At 36.3% G+C, this 23,814-nt stretch overlaps 1 protein-coding gene across 3 annotated transcripts in view; it reads left to right on the forward strand.

Annotated features, from left to right (window-relative positions):
• Window positions 1-23,025, forward strand: part of CFAP97 (cilia and flagella associated protein 97) — a 37,950-nt gene extending 14,925 nt beyond the window's left edge. For 2 of the 3 annotated variants that reach the window (XM_035004245.1, XM_035004244.1), the window contains exons 3-5: window positions 9,389-9,657; window positions 18,670-18,820; window positions 20,202-23,025. In XM_035004245.1, the coding sequence (XP_034860136.1) occupies window positions 9,389-9,657; window positions 18,670-18,820; window positions 20,202-20,338 (557 nt within the window). In that variant the 3' untranslated portion in view covers window positions 20,339-23,025. Of the gene's footprint in view, window positions 1-9,388; window positions 9,658-16,648; window positions 17,066-18,669; window positions 18,821-20,201 lie in introns of those variants that run through there. The other variant, XM_035004246.1, reaches the window with a different exon arrangement.
• The last annotated feature ends 789 nt before the right edge of the window (window positions 23,026-23,814 follow it).

Consider the following 23,814-nt stretch of genomic DNA (forward strand, 5'->3'; position numbering starts at 1 on the left):
AGATCAAGTCACATCATCTACCAACTGAGCCAGCCAGGCACCCCAACAGAATTGTTTTTTAAAAATAGTATTTGTAATACAAATATTGGAAGGTGTTTGAAATTAAACCATAAAAATTTATCTGATGAGATAATGTAGACTGGTCACTAATGCTTTGTATTAATAATGTGCATCTAATATATTTACTTTTTTTCTTCTGTGTTATTTCTAGTGCTGCGTTGTTCTTAATTTCTAATGTGATTTATATGTGTTTAAAAGTAGCAGCCTAACATTTGGCATATAAAGTATCTCAAAACTGTCTTTAGGGGCGCCTGTGTGGCTCAGTTGATTAAGCATCAGACTCTTGATTTCGGCTCAGGTCACCATCTCAAGGTTGTGAGATTGAGCCTTCAGTGTGGAGTCTGCTTGTCCTTTTCTCTATTTCTACCCCCCACCCCCACATGTGTGCTCTCCCTCTCTCTCAAATAAATTAAAATCTAAAAAAATTTTTTTTCTTTACAATTAGGTTGAAAAAAGTACAAATGGGTATTGAAAAAAAATAATGTTACAGAAAATTAGTGAAAAATATATATGACTTACAGGTTTTATTGTGTTTTTTTAATACTGTTTGACTAAATTATAATTTGCATTTTAAGGGCCCACTGTTCCAATTCTTATTTTTATAATACTTTTTGATTCCACAAATTATTATTCTTTTTTAAAGATTTTATTTATTTGAGAGAGAGAAAGCACAAGGGGGGGAGGGTCAGAGGGAGAGGGAGAAGCAGGCTCCCCACTGAGCAGGGAAGCCTGACGTGGGGCTCAATCCCAGAACCCTGGGATCATGACCTCAGCTGCAGGCAGCCGCTTAACCAACTGAGCTACTCAGGCACCCCTTGATTCCACAGATTATAAGGACCACTCTATCCTAGGAATGAGAGGGTGAGAGAGAGGGGACACATCCAATAAAAAGCTTCTTTTAGGAAGAAAACACTTCACTCTTTTGGAATTGTCAGATTTTAAAAAGCCATCTAATGGAAAATAATTTGTGATATCTGAGCTTTATGTTCAGGACTATCAATGATCATCTCTTTGTGTCAGGATCATTTTGGATGCAGGAAACAGAAATTCCTAATGAAACAATGTTTCTCACCTAACAAGAATTCCATAGATAGACTAGGCTTGAGAGTTGACCAATTCAGTGGCTCAAAAATGTCCTCAGAGACCCAGGTTCTACCACTTGTTCCCCAGCTGTAGTGTTTGCTTCATTCTTAGGCTAGTGGGAGATGTCTGCAGCAATTTTTAGTATTTATATCCAGACATGAGAATGTCCAGAGAAAGGGAACTATCTCTTCCTCTGGCTGTCTCAGAATGGAGGAAGCTTTAAAGAAGCACTTTCAACTGACTCTCTTATGTCTCATTGCCCAGAATTGGGTTATACTCCTATTTGTAAGACAGTCATTGGCAAGAGGAATAGGATTATTATGGGCCAGACTCACCCTGAAGTTAGGAGTGGGAATCAGGAGAAGGGTGGTCAGCTTCCCCTTAGGGACAGGGCTTCAGGGAAAGGGATGTAGGTAGGGGTCTTTAAAAGGGGGTGGGGGTGGGGAGATTTGTGAAGAATTAAGAAGGAGGAAAGTAGAAGTGTATGTTAATTGGGCAACCAACTTTATCCACTAGGCCAGAGTTTCTCAAACTTTAATATGCTTTGCATACAGGGGCACTGGGTGACTCTGGTTTAAGCATCAAGTATCCCTCACTATTCCTAATTCATTTTTGAAACTTTGTTGGATATGGAAAGCCTAAGTATTTTTCCCACCCAAAATCCCTGAACAGTTTCTCCAAGTGTAAATGAAGCACTGAAACATTGTTCAACACAGAAACTGAGCTAAATGTAGAAGGAAAATTTATTCATACTGCTACAGGGTAGTGAGCCCTGATCTGAGTGACCTGATTTAAGTACTGCTCAGAGCTTTTAAAGGCACAGGAACAAAGGTGGCATTTTGCCACTTGGTACATCTGTTGCTGGAGTCCTTAATAATCCACAAAGGTTTCTTTATAACAGTAAAAGATTTTAAACACTAATTATAGCTATCAGTCTATAGCATAAAGCATTTCTTTGTATTACTTTAGTTTTTCAAAATTGTTATTCATGCTCGATTGACCCACTGTTTTTCAGATCCAAGAATATTTTCATAAGTTTTCTTTGTTTTCCTCATAAAACTAAATTGTTGGACCTGGTGAGAGGGAGATGTATGCATGGCCAAGCTATTCCTTTCCTCACTCATTTTTCAAGACGCTTTATCACTTTCAACTTCTTTTCTATGGGCTGTTCTAGGCCTCTGGCTCAGCTAATTTCCTCACAACCTTTTCCACTTAACGTGAAGAAGACAAGAGTGATAATGCATAGCCCATCTCACAAATTATGAGCAGAAGATGTGATCCTATCAGAGAACAGCTGAGGTGGGAACACAGCACCCTCTCAGTTTTAAACATTGTCACTAGTTTAACTGAAAAGATACATTGAAATAGTTTTATTGTTTTGAAGAAAAAATTTAGTTATTGAAGTATTGGGCCCAGATAGTGGGGGATGCCTGTACAGCCAACAGTTTAAAATAACATCTTAACTGAGGCACCTGGGTGGCTCAGTCCTTAAGCATCTGCCTTGGGCTCAGGTCATGGTCCCAGGGTCCTGGGATCAAGCCCCGCATCGGGCTCCCTGCTTGGCGGGAGGCCTTCTCCCTCTCCCACTCCCCCTGCTTGTGTTCCCTCTCTTGCTGTGTCTCTTTCTGTCAAATAAATAAATAAAATCTTAAAAAAAAAAAAAATAACGTCTTAACAAGTTTGTAAATTTGAACTATAAAATATTAAGCCTGTGAAACAAAGGTTAATCAAAGAATGTAAAATCAAGTATCCCTATTATAGGCCAGAGAATAGGAAACAGTATTGAACTTGGTTACTTACATAGTGAGGTGAAGAAAATTCTAGAAGTGGAATCAGAAGACTTTTGGCTTCTGAGTGTTATCCATGTGACCATAGACAAGCAATAACTATTCTGTGCCCCAATTTCTTCATTTGTAGAATGAGGCAGTTGATACAGGTTGCTAAGGTTCGTTCTAAATTCTGGGCTATGGGGTTCTGTGAGAACTGTTAGAAGGGAAGATTAGTGTAGGCCAGCATTATTAGATATTTGGCTTTATTTATCTGATATCTGACTTTAAAGTAGATCTTGAAAATTTAGTAGAATTTCTAAATATTTCAGCCTCTTTTAAAGAGCTCAATAAGGGCGCCTGGGTGGCTCAGTTGGTTAAGCACCTGCCTTCGGCTCAGGTCATGATCCTGGAGTCCTGGGATCAAGTCCTACGTCGGGCTCCCTGCTCAGCAGGGAGTCTGCTTCTCTCTCTGACCCTCCCCCCTCTCATGCTCTCTCTCTCTATCTCATTCTCTCTCTCAAATAAATAAAATCTTAAAAAAAAAAATAAAGAGCTCAATAACATGGCTGATTTGGGGGACTTCCTACTCCCACCCCAAGCCTGCTTTTGCTATATAAATGTTGAAAAGGTGTGGTTGTAATTGGTTCTTTGGCCTTGAGCTATAAAGCATTGAATAGGCAGGCAGAGAGGATGTTATAAAAATGGAGTAGTGGAGTAAACAGAAGTTCATATATTGGGTTATGGCATGAGTCTGATATTTGGAGAATAGTGAATAAATTGACATGACTAGATTTGAAGATATGTTTCATTCTTTGTATAGGTAAAATTATGTCAGTTTAGGAAGAAACTTGAGGGCAAAATAGACAGTAAATTTTAGAAATGCACCACCTCAAATTTGACTACCTAGATTCTGTGTGAAATACTTAGATACATCATTAGAGATGTACTCTGAGAAGAAAAACTAATATAAGAGAAAGAAATGGGATTGAGGAAACATTGATGAGTAAAGAAAGTGGTTAAACTTACTGCTAAACTGACACCAAAACAGGAGGGAATGTAGCAAAGTGCCTTACTCAAGGGGGAAGGTATGGACCTTGTTTTACTCCGTAAGGAAGAAGCTGCCTGTCCTGGGCTTGGCTCCTACCCCATCCTCCCTGGTGGCACGTCTTAGCCCTTTACTGGCAGGCTGCAGCAGACAGGATTCAGATAGGGGAGTAGGAAGTGTCAGATCTCCTCAACTCACTACCAAGTGTTAATCAACTTTTGAGAAAAGCTAAAATCAACAGGGAGGCACCAGATTCACAGATGAAGAACATAAACTTGAAACAGAGCTCAGTGATTTTAGAGAAGAGCTGCAACGACAACACTATTTTCACTGATAAAACTAAGGCATGAGGGGCGCCTGGGTGGCTCAGTTGGTTAAGCGACTGCCTTCGGCTCAGGTCATGATCCTGGAGTCCCAGGATCGAGTCCCGCATCGGGCTCCCTACTCGGCAGGGAGCCTGCTTCTCCCTCTGACCCTCCTCCCTCTCATGCTGTCTCTCATTCTCGCTCTCAAATAAATAAAATCTTTAAAAAAACAAAACAAACAAAAAAAACCACTAAGGCATGATTTGCCTTTTACGTTCTCCTGTCACACGTGCATAGTGGATTTTCCAGGGGCTATACTACAATGACAGCATGCTGTAGTGAATGCAGAAGCAGATACGAGCATCCAGCTGTCTTCTATTCAGCCAGGCATTAAAATATTTGCAAAATTGTTAAACTCTGCCACTCTCCTCACTAACTTCTTTTTGTTTTTTTATAAAAGAATGATGTTAACCTAATATTGGTTTATTATTTTCAGATGAATTAATATCTTTAGTTTTTTTTTTTATTTCTAACATGGTAAATATTGATAAATGTGACTCACATAAACATTCTTTGGAGGGTCCTGAGACCAAGAAATTTAAGAACATCTAGGAGGACAGAATTAGAATATATCATTTGCAGTGTATTAGAGGAAAAAAAAATTAGCATAGTCTTCCTGAAGGGGTAAAAATGGGAAAAAATAAAAAAGCATTTTATTTTTATTTTTTCTAAGATTTTATTTATTTATTTGACAGAGACAACAGCGAGAGAGGGAACAGGGGGAGTGGGAAAGGGAGAAGCAGGCTTCCCGCGGAGCAGGGAGCCCGATGCGGCTCTATCCCAGGACCCTGGGATCATGACCTGAGCCGAAGGCAGACGCTTAGCAACTGAGCCACCCAGGCATCCCACAAAAAAGCATTTTAAAAAAGGAAGATTGTAGAAAGAGATCAAACAGTGTAAGTAGATGGTTTTAACTTACCAGAAGATACCATCAGAGCATCTTTAAGAATTTAAATCCAATCTATAAAGACATTTTAAATTATATACTATTATACTCCTATACTAGGGGAATGAAAATAAAGAGGAAAAAATGGAAGTATCGATCCTAATAGTTTACAAAATAGAATTCAAGATGGGAAAAGCACGAAAGGGACAAAGAAGTGCTTTACATTAATAAGCTGACCAAATCTACCAAAATTATTGACCAGCCATTGATTTGAAATGTGTGATCAAAAGCAAAACAGAACTAGATCATGAAATGGGCAAAGCCATAATCACTGTGGAAGACTGATAATTATATCATACACACCAAAATTAGCTGCCTGTGTATGGGCTGAGCATGGTCCACAGGTATTTTGTCTGTTACACAGTATTTTTTTTTTAAGTGATAAAATGCCAGTTACTATTACTACAAAACAAATCACCCCAACACTTGGGGTGTGGAGAGACTCAGAAGCGGGGGTGACTTGACAGTAGGGACTGGAGTCCTCTACGTGCTGGTTTATTGACATGTCAGGTGTCTGGGATTGCGAGACTTAAAAGACCAGAACTGCTGAGCAGAGGGCCCACATGCGGCTCTCCATGTGTCCTGGCTTCACATATGGCAGCCTCAATACAGCTGGATTTCTTAACATGGTGACTCAGGGCTCCAAGTACAGTATTCAAGGAAACAAAGCAAAAACCTCATCACCTTTTATGACCTAGCCTCAGAATGTGACCATGCCAGTCACATAGCATCATTTCTCCCATATTCTATTAAACGGTTATAAACTACTTACCAGGTTTAAGAGGGAGGGACACACACACCCTCCATCCTAATGGGAGGACTGTCAAGTTTATGGACAGGTTTCAAAACCCCTTCAGCCTGTGGCCACACATTGATTTACATTTCCTTCAGATGCACAAACACATTCCCCCTTTCCAAAGATCCCACTCCCCCACCATGCCCCACCTCACCCTTCCAGAGTCTAAATCTGGTCCAAGTGCAGCTAAACCTCCTCACTCATGGTTCCTCAGTCATAGCTCTTTGAGTATTTGGACAGTCTTCTGCCAGGAGAGATTAGGAAGGAGTAGTAGATAAATTTTTGAGCCACCTAAGTCCTAGTTCTTTTGTATTCTCTCTCTTATTGACTAAAAATTGATCAGTTCCCTTTTTTTTTTTTTTTAGCTTCTCTCTCTCTTTCATTATTTTGGATAAAATAAACCATTGATCCTTCCAGCATCCTTCATGGGAATCTACTTAGCCAAATCCACCAGTGGCAGGTATTTTCCCCATTTTCCTTGTCACCACAGCCAAGAGTTTCGCTAAAATTCTGCCACTTCATCCTCTACATTGACCATCTCCTCCAGACCCTTCCAGCTCCCTACTGCCACCAGTCTCAAAGCTAGTACCATGTATTTTAGGTTTTTGTTACAGTAGTACCCTAATGCCTGGTACCAGATTTTGTATTAGTTACTATTGCTCTGATAACAAAACACAAAACTTAGATGTGTAAAGCAGCAACCTAGGATGACTCAGAAAACTAGGATCATAATGCCTACACATGGCCCTTTATGTGGTTTGATTTCCTCACAACATGGCAGCCTCAGGCTAGTCAGACAAAGAGGGTGACTCAGGACCCCAAGCACAAATATTCCAGCAAACAAGGTGGGAGGGTGGTGGGGGACTGCATCTCCTCCTTTGCCTGGCCTTGAAAGTCACACTTTGGGCTGTATCATTTTGGTCCGCACAGTCACAAGCCTGCCCAGAGTCAAAGGAAGGGGACAGGAAGAATGTCCCAGAATTTCTCATCTGACAAGTTGTTCATAAAGAAGACAAAGAAATTTAGTAAATTTGATTATTCCTTGAATTGTGACCTCTTAACTACAAGTGTTGGATTTTTTTCTTTAAACCTTTAAAAAATAATTTATACCATTGGTTTGTTGTTGTTTTTTTATAGGGATCATGAATATGCCTACAGGATGGATTTTTTTTTTTTTAAGAACTAATATATGAATAAGGACTTAATATAGTTTGGAATAAAATTTCCAATGATAGCATAATGTAAATTTTTTAAATGCTGTGTGTCAGCCTAGGTGAAAGTAAAGCTGATGCTTCTAGTGAGTGATTTGTGTTAGATGACTGACTCAGTAAGTGGATCTAGTGATGATGGGCATGATATTGAAATACTATAAAGAGTTGGACAAAATTGTTTCATTAAAGAAAATTAGGAAAAAACAATGTTTCTTAAATATGTGAGTTTAAATATATATGTACATGTTTATATAAATATGTTTGTATTCTTGAAAGTTTATTCACATTAAAAAATTTTTTTAGATCTCAAGTGAAAAAATAATGGACCAAGTATTTGAGGTTGCCTCATACTAAAGCATATAACCACTTTAGAAAAATGTAATAGTGATATGTGATATCAGTATATACTACTAAATATAAGTAGTATTCCATATATACTTTTTCCATCATGGAAAGTTAGAGTGCTATTTTTTTTAATGAATTAGATTGAACTTCCTTTATTTATATTTTTGCTATTGCCTTATTTTACTTCTAAAAACTCTGTTTTTTATTTATTTTTTAGATTTTATTTATTTGAGAGAGAGAGAGAGTGACAGAGATAGCAAAAGAGAACGAGCGGGGAGGAGAGGGAGAAGCAGGCTCCCCGCAGAGCAGGGAGCCCAACATGGGGCTCGATCCCAGGACCCTGAGATCATGACCTGAGCTGAAGGCAGACTCTTAACCCACTGAGCCACCCAGGTGCCCCTAAACACTTTTTTTAAATGCCATTAGGAAAATAGCTTTTAATTCTCTTTAAAATTCAATTTTAAAGGCTTTCATATGTGGCTACATTAATCTAGAAACCTTATTAAAGTCTACAAAATGTGCATTTCTCGGAAGCAAGATAATTGAATTATGTACAGCGTACGTGTATCTTTCTAAATGTGTTCTTCAGGTTTTGCCATTAACTTGGCATGATTTTCAACAAATTATCAACCATTAATTCTCTCATTTTTCCTATCAGAAAGCCACTGTTTTTATCTTTTTTTTTTTTTTTTAAGTTTCTGTAATCTTTGATAGTCTTTGGTTTAAACATAGGGAGGTAGACTTCCAGTTCTTTTGACCTTGTTCAAATGATCTGACTTTTCTGCACCAGTCACATTTTAAAATTGGGGTTAAAAATGTCTCTTCCCCTTATAGCCCTCTGCTTTTAACAGTGTAAAATGCTGAGCAAGTGAAAGAATTAAAGGTACTCAAGTAAAAACAAATAATAGTTACTTTAAAAAAATATTGTAAACAAATGTTCCAGTTAATCTGATATAATATACTCATTTTTAGTACAGATTTAAGCTGAAGCATTCAGCAAGCTTAATATTTTAAAAAAACTTTTAACAAACGTTTAGTAATTGTGACTTACTGAAAATTGTTATGGAAATTTAAAAATTAAGCATGTTAATAAAATTTCATTTGATAAAAGTAGTATGCAAAATATTTTTTTAAATTTTTATATGATGTATTAATTTTGGCTTATGTTTACTTAGGAATAAAATGTTTGACTTTTACTGTAGAAATATTTGTTTTAATGTTAATATTAAGACCATAAAGTATTTTCAGATTAAGTTGAAAGTTTTAGAATATTCTGGATTTGTTTTTGCCAGTTTTTAACCCTTGTTTCCATCAGTCATTGCTGAGAACATTTTATATTTTAAGTATGCCCTCCAATTAACAAAAACTGTCTAAGTTGAAGTATTGTGTGTTGATGCACTCAACCAGAGGTTTCTAACCTTCCTAACTATGAAGCTGCCTTACAGAAACATAAAATGGACATGACAAGGGCATTTTCCATAAAATATACCTGTCTTAGAACTCATACCATTTATATTTCTTATTAAAATATTTTCACAGTTCAGTGTATAGCTTTTATTCCCAAAGAATCCAATAAAAAGTAAAATTCTAAGCTGCCTCTGAATTTCTTTCTACATAATTGTAGTCTGGATGTCATTAACACTATTTCATACATGCCTTTTCATGAATTAATATAGTTTCCATTTTTAAGAGTTAAGCATCAGTATGCACCACCATGTTGCCGTGCTCCTTGTTTAGTCATTTTTCCTTTTCTTGTTCACTTCTTTAGCATTTCTGCAGTTAGATAAAAAAGGACCACAAAAACATCACTTTGATCAGCCTTCGGTAGCACCAAGGAAAAACTACTCTTTCACAAGAGAGGAAGTGAGACAGATTGATAGGGAAAATCAGAGGCTTTTGAAAGAACTGTCAAGACAGGCTGAAAAATCAGGAAACAAAAGTACGATTCCTAGAAGATCGATTGTTCATCCCCCTAAGTTATATCATAGTGCCCTCAACAGACAAAGGGAACAACAAAGGATTGAAAGAGAAAATTTGGTAAGTAACTAAAATTTTTTAGTCATCAAAGAAAATGAATTGTAATGATTTGTAAGGCCAGCTTATAGGAAACCAGATACAGCCACATTTTCGAACTTAATTATGTAAAAGTAAGTATAGATATGTATGGTATGAAATACATAACGAGCTGGAAGGTACAATATGTGCCTTTTTTTTTTTTTTCATCAGACTATCTTTTAAGGGAACATTAGATGAAAATACTGAAAGCTCTCTTGTTTGGCTAGGTATGTTAAGTCAGACAGTAGTATGGGAAATGGTATTCCATGGGTCAGATACACGTATCTTCTGTGAAGTATTCAGTCACTAGCCAAATCTGTTTCACTGGATTGTATCCTTGTTGGGCTGCTACTTGAATGTATGAAAGACACTGATTATTAAAAATCACAAAGTTAACATTTCGGTGTTCTAAGGAATATATATGGGGACTGTTGAAAATCTTCACATTAAAGACTACTCTTGGTAGCATATCATTTTCTTCATAAAATTGCATTCATCATAATTGCTGATGTTTACTGAGCTCTAAACTAAACTCATTGTTCTAAGTGTCTCCAAATACTAGCTTATTGAATCCTGCAATAATTCTTTCTGGTGAGTATTGTTCTCATCCCCATTTTACTGATAGAATAACTGAGACCAAAGGGGACAAGATAACTAGCCCAGGGACACAGAACTCCTGAGTAAGGGGCTGAGCCAAGATTTTAAACACAGGTATTGTCTTAAACTAAAATTAGACCTTAATGAGCACGTACATTCGGAGCTAAAATAATTGATAAAGCTATTTTTAAAATGACTGAAACAGTTTTCAGAATTCATCCTCATTATATTTCATCACCAGTATGCAAAGTAAAAAGTAAAAAACTCCTATTTAACCATATGCTTACCCAAACTTGTACCAACTCTTGTAAAAAATTTTTATTGCCATCACTAATTTCAAGAGTTGGGGAGCTGGGAGATGTATTTACAGAAAACAGTGAAGTCTGGCTTACCCTGCATGTGGCAACGAGTAGGGAACAGCAAAGTAAGTTGAAACGAGGTTGGTGGGTAATGAGCTACAGGATAGCTTTCTGCACATGACTGTAGCAGTTTTCCAAGATTCATTCATGAGTTTTGAAAATTTGAAATGATGTCATGAACATTTGGGTTTACCTTTTTTGTCTGTTTTTACTCTCCCACATGACTCTGGAGCCTGTTTTATTTAACAAGCAATTACATAGTGCATAGTAGTTTACAAATTTTAGGTCATTTAATCCTCATAGCAGCCTAATGACATAGTGTTGTGATGGAAGAGAAAAGGAGGCAGCACGGGTTGTAGGCACTTGCTCGAGGTCAGACAGGTAGCAGGAGTGTATGCGGGTTACCAGTTTGGGGATTACTTTTTTTTAACAGCTTTTTGAGATAATACACATACCATAACCATTTAAGGCATAGAATTCAATGGGTTATTAATTTTGTTAAGTTATAGTAAAACATATAATGTAAAATTTGCTATTTTAACTGATTTAAGTGGTCATTTCAGTGGCACCATCAGTATTTCCCAAACTTTTTTCATCACCCATATAGAAACCCTGTATCTCTTCATAACTCTCTCTTCCCCCTTCCCCTCAAGTAATCTGTTTTCTGCTAATCTGCTTTCTGTGTCTATGAAGTTGCCTATTCTAGATTTCGTATAAATGGAATAATACAATATTCATTGTTTTATGTCAGGCTTATTTCACATAGCATAGTGTTTTCAAGGTTCATCCATGTTGTAGCCTATATCAGAGCTGCTTTCCTTTTTCTGGCTGAGTAATACTCCGTTATATGTATGCACCACATTTTGAATATCCATTCATCTGTTGATGGACATTTGGGTGATTTCCACCTTTCGGCTATTTGTGAATAATTTTGGAGTGAACACTGACATATAAGTATCTGTTCAAGTGCCTCCTTTCAGTTCCTTTGAGTGTATATCTAAGAGTGGAGTAGCCGGATCATGTGGTAATTCTGTGTTTTATCTTTTTGAGGAACCTGGGTTTACTTTTGAACAGTTGAAACCATTAATATATAATGGCTACTCTGTGTATGACTAGGATGAAACCTGTTAGCTTCTGTTTACGGATTCCATCATCCCTTAAATCAGTTGTACATTTCAGCTGTTTTCAGAAACTGGAGAATTACCACTGTTTTGTTCTTTTTACTTTGCATACTTAGTAGTTTGTATATGTGAGCAATATTTTTGTCCCATTTGATAGATCTCATTTGGTGTATTTGAGAACAGTAGAAATATAATGTGAGCCACATGTGTAATTTAAAATTTTTGAGTAGTCACATTAAGAAGGTCAAAAAAAACAGGTGAAATTCTGGTAAACTACTTTATGTACTGAATAAATTCAAAATGTTATAATGTGGAACCAGTGAAAAAAATTAATGATGAGATACTTTACTTTTTTGGGTACCAAATCTTTGAACTCTGTTGTAGATTTTACATTTAGAGCTCATCTCAATTTGGACTGGCCATATTTCAATGCTGTGTAGCCACATGTGGCTAGTGACCTCGGACATTGCAGCTCTAAATGAAAAACTAATTGATGCAGAAGTGAAAAAAAGTAACTTAAAGCTGAACAGCAAAATAAAGATTTTATTATAAAATATTATTTGTTATTACAAGGAGAACTCATCTTCACATTTATGTTTAACTCTTCAGTCTCTAAACAAAATAAAACTTTTCTTGGCTGTTCCTACAATTCTTCATAATGACTGATTAATTTTTCTTTTTTAAAAATCTGTTAGAAATTTCCATTGGAATTGTGTTAAATTTATATTTTAACTGGAGTGTTTGGCACTCTTAAAATACTACCATCCCATAGTATGTCTTTGCATTTATTCAAGCCTTCTTTTTTTTTTAATTCAACCCTTCTTAATATTCTACCTTAGTAAAGTTGTGTGGTTTTCTTCAAAACTATATATTTCTGTGCTATTGTGCATGAGATTTTTTTATTACATTTTCTAACCGCTTGCTTTTATAAACTCTTGATTTTATTTATTTTATAATCAGCTACCTACCAAATCCTTATTTAGGTCCACATTAGCTCTAATAGTTCCTCTGTATGAGCTGATAAACTTTTTATTGTTTGCTAGCCTGTTCATAATCAAACACACATGCATGCGTACACATATCTACACACACAAGCACTTTCGTAGTTATGTGTCAAATGTGCTGCACAAGCAGGGTCCATTCCTTTACATTTTTATGATTTGTGTTCCTTCATTTACTCCATCTCTAGTGATAGAGACCAATGCAGATGGCTGACAGACACAATGGCTAAAGCAGTTCTGTTCCAGTTCTCTTGAGGTTGTTAGCCATCCAGAGGCTATTTAGACTGACCATTCAAAACAAATCATTCTGTGTTGAGTAGGTAGAAAAGGAGGGCAGGGGCGCCTGGGTGTCTCAGTTGGTTAAGCGACTGCCTTCGGCTCAGATCATGATCCTGGAGTTCCGGGATCGAGTCCCGCATCGGGCTCCCTGCTCGGCAGGGAGTCTGCTTCTCCCTCCGACCCTCCCCCCTCTCATGTGCTCTCTCTCTCTCTCAAATAAATAAAATCTTAAAAAAAAAAAAGGCAAAGATACTGTATAAAACTGAGTGTGCTGTGCTTTAGAGTTCAAAGCATACTATTAATCTTTATGGTGAAGTTCACAGTCTTCATTATATGTTTCAAGAGGCAAATAATTAAATAATTGCCTTTCCTTCTCATTCACAAGGGAAATAAATAAAAGGAATAAAAAAGAAAAAGTAATCTTATCCAATAGAGGGCGTGCTTGCTACATAAAGACTCAGTAAGAACTTGTTAATTTCCAAAAGGGGACTCATTTTTTAATTCATGAATTTTGACATATTCATGTTAAAGCATACCTCTTTATCTTCATTTGAATATAATACGAATCCTATTTTCATGAAAGAGCACCCAGAATAATCTTACCAGAAGGCGAGGGGGTCATGTGAGTGAGGGTACTTAGTTTATATTTCTTTACTGTCCAAAAGAAATGAGATTATTTCATTATCTCAAATGTGTATCAATTTCCTGAGCTGTGAAAGAAGGGGGTGAGGAATAATTGAAGCAAGATCAGGGAAAGAAGTAAGGTTCCTGAAGGAATGTGTAAGGATTAGAGCCTAGAGTTCAAATGGAGCCCCAAAATATTTTTAAAGTAAAAGTAATACATATATAAATTCAGAAAATTCAGACCATTCTTAAAAACATTAAATGAAAAATAAAATCCTCCTTCCATCTTCTGTTCTTTGCTAGTCCAGAAGAGGAATTTTAGACCTCTTAAATAGAAAATGAATTAAGGGGGTGCCTGGGTGGCTCAGTTGGTTAAGTGTCTGCCTTCGGCTCAGATCATGATCCTGGAGTCCTGGGATGGAACCCCAGGTAGGGCTCCCTGCTCAGCGGGGAGTCTACTTCTCCCTCTCCCTCTGCCCCTCCCCTATGTTCCCATGCTCATGTGCATGCTCGCAGGAGCTCGCTCTGTCTCAAATAAAATCTTAAAAAAAAAAAAGTGAATTAAGGGGAGAGTGATATGTTGTCACAAAAATGAAGATTTATAGTAAATCTCATCCCTAGTGTAAGGATTCAAGTGTGAGTGTTGATTAATCTCAGTACCTTTGCTCTGAGATCAGTCTGGGTTTCCTTCTTTGGTTATTGTCTGTGTCTCCTTTCATAGAAGAAAAAAGCTAATGATAACTAAGTTTGACTTCAGTTGTAGAAAAATAAGAACCGTTCTGGTTTTCCCTGACTACAGAAGGCTTGCTACCCTTTAATGTCCTTTAGGGTCTTTGCTTTTATCACTTCAGAAAAATCAAGCACTTCTCCTCTGCTGCAGACATCATTAACATAATATTCATTTGTTTTTAACTTTCTATTTCCAAAGAGGACAGGATTCAGGCTGGGTTAGTTTTCTTTCCAAAAAGAATAATATTTCCTAAATAGAAAAGAAATCTTTGGACAAACTATTTTGGGACTCATTGTTAGAATCTGATTAGAGTAGCAGTTCTAAGATTTTATAAACCACAAATTGGTTAAGTAACCATTCTTGCCATTTCTCAATTGATGAAACATAAATTTGTTTAATGTCTGCTATGAGCTATATGTAAGACACCGGAAGGAATATAAAAATATATATAAAATATTGTCCTGTCATATAATTTATAACTTAGCTAGGAAGATAATACTATTATATGTCAAACAACTAGAAAATATACAAAACAGTGTTAATAATAGCATTAATATTTAATAACTATACTGTATGCCAGGTATTGCTGTGAACATTCTATATGCATTATCTCACTGCTTACAACTGACTCTTGGAAGTTATTTCATTGTTAATATCCATATCCAGTCATGTTGCCTGTAATCAGTGGCCAAGCCAGGATTTGAATCCAGGTCTTTCTGACTAGGGAACTTATATTTCTGGTCACTAATACAAATGTTAAAATATTTTAAACTGTCGGGGCGCCTGGGTGGCTCAGTCGTTAAGTGTCTGCCTTCGGCTCAGGTCGTGATCCCGGGGTCCTGGGATCGAGTCCCGCATCGGGCTCCCTGCTCGGCGGGAAGCCTGCTTCTCCCTCTCCCACTCCCCCTGCTTGTGTTCCCTCTCTCGCTGTGTATCTGTCAAATAAATAAATAAAATCTTTAAAAAAAAAAAAAAATTTTAAACTGTCATTGTTAAAGTTGTACCCAGAAGTTCTAAACAGTTGACTAGATTAAAATGTATCTACTTTTGATTTTAGGATTTAGACTGTAATCAATACTCCATATTTTGATAGTCTCTATAAGCAAGAGCTATTTCTATTTGATAACCCTTAGGTTTTGCTTAGCTTGTTATATTCTTATGAGACATACAAACTCATATATGATATGTTCCATGTGGTTTGGATAGCAATTTCCCGAAGTTTCTGCATATAAACTTGGTAAGTGACATATCAGGCCAACAGAATGGGTTTATTCTTTGCCTTATTGTCAACTTATTTCAAAACTGATTTTGATCTTAATGACTTTATATGTTTTACATCTGATGAATGCGCATTACAGTTTTCTTAAAATTAAAAAAAAAAATCTAGCCAAGTAAATTTAGGAAATTAGTTTATCTAAAAAATAATGAGGCTTCTACCAGCAAAAAATCAAAATTAGTAGTTTAACTGCACATACCAAGTTTTCCGTCCTCTCCATCCTACCGTCCACAGCTCAGGGAGTAGTTAATAGGATAATCAGCACAGCCAGTGTGGCTCTGCCCAGTAGAATGCACTGACAGTGTGGTGCATAGGAGGTTTCTTAGCTAGTTGTAAATGTCTCGCAGTAGTGTTCTCTTCCCAAACTATAAATTACTTTACAAGGCAGTATTTTATATTTTTTTCTTAATATCCCTTCCAGTGTCTTACAGCGCTCAGAGCAATTACAAACTGTAGGTTGAAAAGGTATATAATCTTAGGAGGTTTTGCCCCTAAATTATACAGCTTCTCTGTGTGCAACGAGAGAAGGACAGCATGCTATGATGTGGCAAGACCGTGGACTTTACAGATGGAAGCGTGTTTATTTTATTTTTTTTTTTAAGATTATATTTATTTGAGGGCACACAAGCAGGGGAGAGGGAGAAGTAGGCTCCCTGAGCGTGGGGCTCGATCCCAGGACCCTGGGTCGCGCTTAACTGTCTGAGCCACCCAGGCACCCCTGCAGCCGTGTTTAAATCGTAACTGTCAGCTCAGCAAAGAAAACCACTAACGCTAGTTGGGTCTGACTTCCTGAGGGAGTTAACGTCTGTTCTAGCCTTGGAAGACTAAAAACTGAGAAAGGCCATTTCATGCACAAAAAAAAAAAAAGCTGGCAGGCTGAGCTCTCTGTTGGTCAGTTTACTGCTTCCTGTGCTCTGTACCTCTGCCATTTGTCTCCAGGCTCAGTTCATTTCTGTTAAGACCTTCCTTCTCCTTTCTCTAAACAGCTGTCCTCCGGAATATTTTGACTTGTTCTACCACCATCTCACACTTCTCTGGAATTACTCAGAACACCAAATCGAATAGAAGGGCGGGGGTGAGACTGTAAGAGCAAACACGAAGTTGAGAAAAAGTTTTGGAGATGATTGGTGGCCATGGTTCATTATGACATGAGTATACTAAATGCCACTGAACTGTATGTTTTTAAATGGTAAAATGGTAAATTTTATGTATATTTTGCCACAAAAAAAACCTCAGTTGAGGCAGAAGGAAAAAACAGATTGCGCGAGAAAATTTGTCCTGTGACTGAACTCACGAGGCTGTTTTTTTAACGAGAATCCGAGTGCTGAACAACATTCTCTTTTTAAATGAAGATCACCTTGCTACAGAGATAGTTTAACTCAATAAAGAGATAATAAAACAACCATAGATCAGTTCCTTGATCCGTTTGGTCTGCTTAAATATTCCTTTCTCAACAATGCCTGTCAAAATCAAGCAAAAGAAACTTTCCACCTTCATATGTGAGGAAAGAAAATAAATTTGGAATGTTACTCATTAGATTCTGTTGCTGAATCATATTAAAATACCATGTTACTGGATGTTATGTTGCCTTGGCTAGTTGGTTTATATATCCTTTTAAAAGTTTTACATTCTAGGGCGCCTGGGTGGCTCAGTCATTAAGCATCTGCATTCGGCTCAGGTCATAATCTCAGGGTCCTGGGATCGAGCCCCACCTCGGGCTCCCTGCTCAGCGGGGAGCCTGCTTCTCCCTCTCCCACTCCTCCTGCTGTGTTCCCTCTCTTGCTGTGTCTTTCTCTGTCAAATAAATAAATAAAATCTTTAAAAAAAAAAAAAAGTTTTACATTCAAGAGTAGTTGATTTTCAAACTTCTTACCAGTAAAAGCTTTTTCTTCCAAACTAAATTTGATGCGGAATCTTTAGTATATAAAGTATATAAAACAGGTGACATGGAAAGCATGGAGGGGCCGATAGTGGGAGTGGGGGACCTGAGAGCCCTGGGCACTTGGCCTCTCCTCAGTGTCCTATGTTAGGGCCCAAATGGAAAGTAAACAGCTTGAAAGCCAGGGCTCTGTAATCATATACGAATTTATAGTAGTTTAGATAGGTTTATGGTGATTTCTAGGGTTGAACACACTGGGCTTTTAGCATTATATTACTCCCATTATGTCCGTTCTGTGGTTTAGGAATTTCAGCTTATAGCACCTTTCCTAAGACTGTAAGCTGACGTAAAAGAGAGATGTGCCTGTGATCAGGTTTTAAAATCATAGTGGTTTTACAGGATAGGTGGACCCTTAGATTTTTCTGAAAGTATATTTTTTTCATATAGTATCTCAAAAGTGATTTAAAATCTGTAATATAAGGATCTATCAAGTATTTTCCTATTTAACACTAATTTGAAGGAATATCTGTACCCCTATGTTTATCACAGCATTATTTACAATAGCCAGACTATGGAAGTGGTCCAAGTGTCCACTGAGAGATAAATGGACAAAAAAGATGTGGTATATATACAATGGAATATTATTCAGCCATTAAAAAGAATGAAACCTTGCCATTTGCAACATGGATGGATCTAGAGAGTATAATGCTAAATGAAATAAGTCAGAAAGACAAATACCATATGATTTCACTGATACGTGGAATTTAAGAAACAAAACAAAGGACAAAAAGAGAGACAAGCAAAAAAGCAGACCCTTAACTATACAGAACAAACTGATGGTTACCAGAGTGGGGGCTGGGGGGATGGATGAAATAGGAGATGGGGATTAAGAGTACATTTATCATGATGAGCACATGAATAATGTATAAAATTGGTGAATCACTGTATTGTACACCTGAAACTAATATAACACTGTGTTAACTATACTGGAATTAAAATAAAAGTTTTTAAAAAGTATTTGCCTTTTTAAAAACTTATTGCTGTTATTTTGCTAAGTTATTACTATAACTTACTGTTTATTGATACTTACCTAACATTGACTTTCAAACTGATTGTCTTTAAATGAAGGCTTTATTGAAAAGGCTTGAAGCTGTGAAACCAACAGTTGGTATGAAACGCTCTGACCAACTGATGGACTATCATCGCAATATGGGTTATCTCAGCTCATCACCGTCCTCAAGACGAGTGAGATCAACTCTTGGCCAGTATAGCCCATTAAGTAAGCATATTCAGAATTATTTTGTATTTATGTTTGTGTATTTCATCCTTTTTTAAAAATATAACGTGCGGGGCGCCTGGGTGGCTCAGTCGGTTAAGCGACTGCCTTCGGCTCAGGTCATGATCCTGGAGTCCCTGGATTGAGTCCCGCATCAGGCTCCCTGCTTGGCAGGGAGTCTGCTTCGTCCTCTGACCCTTTCCCCTCTCATGTGTTCTCTCTCTCTCATTCTCTCTCTCAAATAAATAAAATCTTAAAAAATATATATATATATATATATATATATATATATATATATAACGTGTTATTGGATAGAGTTTAAAATAGCTGACTTCTGGAGTGCACTGTTATTTTTCACTGGAATGTTTTGTCTTTTGTTAGTTCACTTAATTTCAGGCTTCACTCACAGCATGTAATGGCAGCATAGGAAAGAAACCTATAAAAACAGTTGAAAATATCAGTAGTGTCTTCGATAATGGAAAGACTTAATTTCATTACATTTATTAAAGGAAGAAATGAGTAGATAACGCTGTTTAAAAGCTGCTGAAACATTCCCCCTAACCAGTTAAGAACTATTGTTAATATCTTCCAGCCCTTATATGTACTTTGTCTTCCTCACTGGATATCTAAAACAGGAATTAGTCTGTAGAGTCATCAGATATAATCCCTCCTGATGGTTGATCTGTGATCAGCACACACCCAGCTCATGGTATATCCCAGAGAATGTAGCATGCAGTGACCACGTGTGCTAGGGTATGTGACACACAGAAAGGCTGGACATTCTCATGTACAGAAGTCTGTGCTGTTATTTCACGGATGCGTTCTAAACTATAAAAAAGAGAAGCCAATATTAGAAGAACGTTGGACCCACATAAAATGTCCCAACTCCCCAGTGCTCATGTGAGTCTTAAACACTCACATGACTAGTAATTCCATTCATTCATTTCATTCTTCAAGCATCACTTCCTTGGTATAATTAGTGACCAGGGTAGGTTCTTGTTCCAGTAGTTCATACTTAGCATTGTGCCTTGAATGTGGTAAATTATTTGTTGAATAAATTCATAAATGGTTACACAAAGTTTTTTTTTGTTTTTTTCACTTGAATCAATTTAGCAGCTTTTTAAAACCTTAATTCCCATCCCAAATCTATTGAATCAGAATCCCCTAGTGTAGAGTCTGGGCATGTTTATTAATACATGTTTAATTTCCACAGGGAATTCTGAAGTGCATTCCTGTTTGAGAATTATATTAGACTAATAAAAATGCATGTGAGATAGGGAAGAAAAAATTATTCTGGACTTTAAATTAGGAGAGGAAGTTTATCAGGTGATGATGTATCTATTTAGTTTAAATAAAATTATTTTTTTTCTTCATATATTTTCAGGAGGAGCTTCTAGAACCTCCAGTGCTACCAGTGGTCTCAGTGGTCTCAGTTGTAAGAGTGAGCGACCAGTTTTTGACACGTCAGGTGGCCTGTTGCTAAGACCTAAGCCCCCTAATGTTCGTACAGCTTGGTTATAAAAACTTTTTGCTTTAAGCATTGTTCATCCAGTTCTTATTGAAGTGCTCTTGTACATTACTACAATTCTCTGTGTAAACATCTCTAATTTAAGATCTACAACGAGTTGTAATTTTATTGTAATTCAATGCAAAATTGTTCTCAAAAAGACAGTGTAAAATCAGTGTTTCCTATAAGGATGTGTTTCTATGAGATGTATATGTATTTGATAGAGAAATGGTAGTATGCATGTATATTTTCTCAACATAGAAATTGATTCAGCTCTTATACTGATGAAACAGTTGTGATAATATTGCTATAGCACATTGGACCCAAGATGTTAACGATACTATTCTTGTTTTATGTGGTTTTTTAGAAGCTTTAAACCATGAGCATAGCTCCTAAATTTGACTTTTTCTCTTTGCTCCAGAATTTAGATGGTATAACTCATAATTTGATTGTAAGACTTGATTGTACACTTTCTTATTATGAAACAGAACTTGAACTTGTTTTCATTGGGGGAGCTGATTTAGATTTGGTGAGCAGATTGAGAGAAGCTTGTGCTAGGGCAGTCCTTGTGATTCACCAAAGGCATCTACTACCTCTGTATAAGTGTGCTGAGTTAGATCTGAAAAATGTGATCAACCATTCCAGACCATTTCAAACTGTGAGTATTAGGAAGTTCAACTTGGAAGGCCCTCTTCCATATTCTTACACATTGAGGTGAAATACCACTGATGATTCTGAAAAATGAGGTAGACTTTAGAGCTACAGTCCACTACATTGTGAATAGGTTGTCCAAGGACCAGATATGACCATAAGCAAATAGTTGTTGAGCAAAATAGCACCACCAGTTTGAGGAGCCAAGAAGCAGATCCTCAGTTGTGTCTGAACAGTGTTTTAAGTGATACTGTTGACAAGTTGTGTTATGTTTAGTGTTTGCTGTATTGAGAGAGAAGATAAGAAGTGCATGGTATTGAAGCTTTAGAAATTCCAACTACAGTTTTTAAGAGCTGAGAAAGAAAACTAAAATATAAATGGTAAAGGAGAAATATCACACATTTGTTGAGGCTCCTTTAAATGTCATGTAATATTCTTGTATTGTTTGGTTTGGGCTTTTGGGTTGAATCCTGGAAGTACCATTTTTTACAATGCCACTTTTGAAATCCTAGTAATCTTAATGGAATTAGTAATGGCAAATAGGGTGTCATGTAGTTGACTTTTGAAATTAGAATATTTTTCTGTCAACCTGTGGGCTCTCATTTCATAGGACAAAGTGTATCTCAGTTGTGGGTGCTTCTGCTGTCTTGGTCATCATTGTTTCATTACTGGCCTTTTCAGTATACCTTTGGAATGTACTGGAAAGTTTCCATTTTAAATGCCAAATCTTTTTTTTAAAACAAATTCTGGATCTGTAGCCACAATAATATTTGTTGTTTATTTTTCCAAGTTAGCGCAAGCTTTGTAGCATGTTTTCCTGAACTTATTTTTCTTAACCACCTTGGGCAGTAAGCCAGACTGCATTTTGCTAAACTATCAGTTCAGAATTTCTTGGTATTAAGTTGGTATTGATGGATTTTTGTCTAGGATAGGGCCTGTGAAGTGTGGGAACAATGGTGTGAAAAAAAATTCACATGACCACAACCTGGCTGAGATTTTTCGCTGCTTTCTTTATGCTGTAATGTTTGTTGATTGTTATTTGATGCTGTGTTCTGGTGACCAGGTTCTTAGATCATTTAGTGCTCTGCTTTATTTATTAATTGTAGTTATACTAAACCAAGGGTGTTTTGTTTTGTGTTTTTAGCTTATTGCACTTTTAATGTTTGTATAACAACTTATCTTTACAAAGAGTTAAGATAATGCTGAATTTAAAACTCAGCATTTGGACACCTGCCTGATATTGTAAGCCAGTTTTTAAAAATTGGGTTTTAAGTTGTTAGGGAAAAATATATGTATATATGAAACCTTTAAAACCTTTTACATTCATAATGACATTGGTCTCTGAATATATTTTATATGGCCTTTGCTGTCCTATGTCCAGATACAACACAAAATTTTATAGATAAAGCTATACTTTGATTTTAGATACTAATTTAATGCCTTTAGTTTTTACTGCTTTGACAAGGGAGGTTAAGTATTGCTGATATCAGGGATTCAACTTGAAGTAAACGTTGGGAAGAGCAACAATATTCATCTTTTCAAGGCAGAATTTATAATTCTGTTGTCATTATTATTCCTATATGATAAGTAAAAATAGAAGGTTAGGAGTTGAATATGCTATTCTCTGATAAAAGTCAAGGTACTTTGAAGTTGTTATGGTTTAGGGACACTTTTACGAAGGAATCATAAGTATACTATTTTCATTTTCAAGAACTTATAAAAAGGTAAAGAATCATCTAGCACTGTTATATATTTGGTTCACTTGGACCTAATACATACATTCTTTGAAGATTTACATCTGCAACTAGAAATTATACTAATCCAAGATCTAATATTATTAGGCCAGATTCTTACTGAGAATTATTCTCAGATCTGTCAAATGTTAAACTAATGCTGCCTCCTAAATTTTAATAAGATTTTATGAAAGATTTTGAACTATTAAGATTATTTCCTAAGGGATAGCTGTTATCTCACACTTTCCCTACTTTTTTTTCAATTTCCATTAAAAAGCTGCATTCTCCAAATAAAATTTTTCTGTTTTGCTTACAAATGTAGTGTAATGCAGTTGTTTTCAAACCATTAACCCAGTGTCCAAAATGGATATCTAGACAACTTTAAAAAGAGGTCATTGTGATGCTTGTGTGCTTCTCATCTTCAGATTCAAATACTGCACACTATGAAAAGTATTATGACCAATAGAAAGTTGGAGACACAAGTTGAATTTATTTTAATTACATTCATAAAATGTTTAATATCTTAAAAGCCAAAATCTTAACCTATACGTGATTGTATACCATCCTAAAAAATGTTCCTAATGGTAATGGCTACTTTATTTCCATGAATAAATTAGTAATAAACTTAAAAATCAACATCTTTTTTTAATTTCCCAGTCTGTTACATGTTTTAGGCCTGAAGAATTAGCTTGACATAGTGAAGAAAGAAATGAAAGGATTAAAGATAACTGAGTTTGATCCTGTACCCATCTCTCAAATGCATTTTCTTTTTTTTCCCATAAATTGTCAACTGCATTTTATTGTTCCCATTTTAAAAATTAGAATAATAACTTTTATGTGCTTTTACAAGCCTAAGAATTAGAATGAAGTTGGAAGGAGGAGAAGGTATTAGCTATTTATATCTTTGAAAGTATGACATTTATGTGGGAAAGAGTTTGCTTATAATTACATTGTTGGTCATTATCTCTTCAAACCACATCATCTAATTTGTTCTGTAAAATTGCTATAATGCTGCATTGGACACTCTTAAAGCCTCATGGAATTTTATTTATTTATTTATTTATTTTAGAAAAGATTTAATTTATTTGACAGCGAGAGCAGGAACA

Source organism: Mirounga leonina, unplaced genomic scaffold, assembly GCF_011800145.1.
Source record: "Mirounga leonina isolate KUSES-001 unplaced genomic scaffold, KU_Mleo_1.0 Mir_128, whole genome shotgun sequence".
Classification (NCBI taxonomy): Eukaryota; Metazoa; Chordata; class Mammalia; order Carnivora; family Phocidae; genus Mirounga; species Mirounga leonina.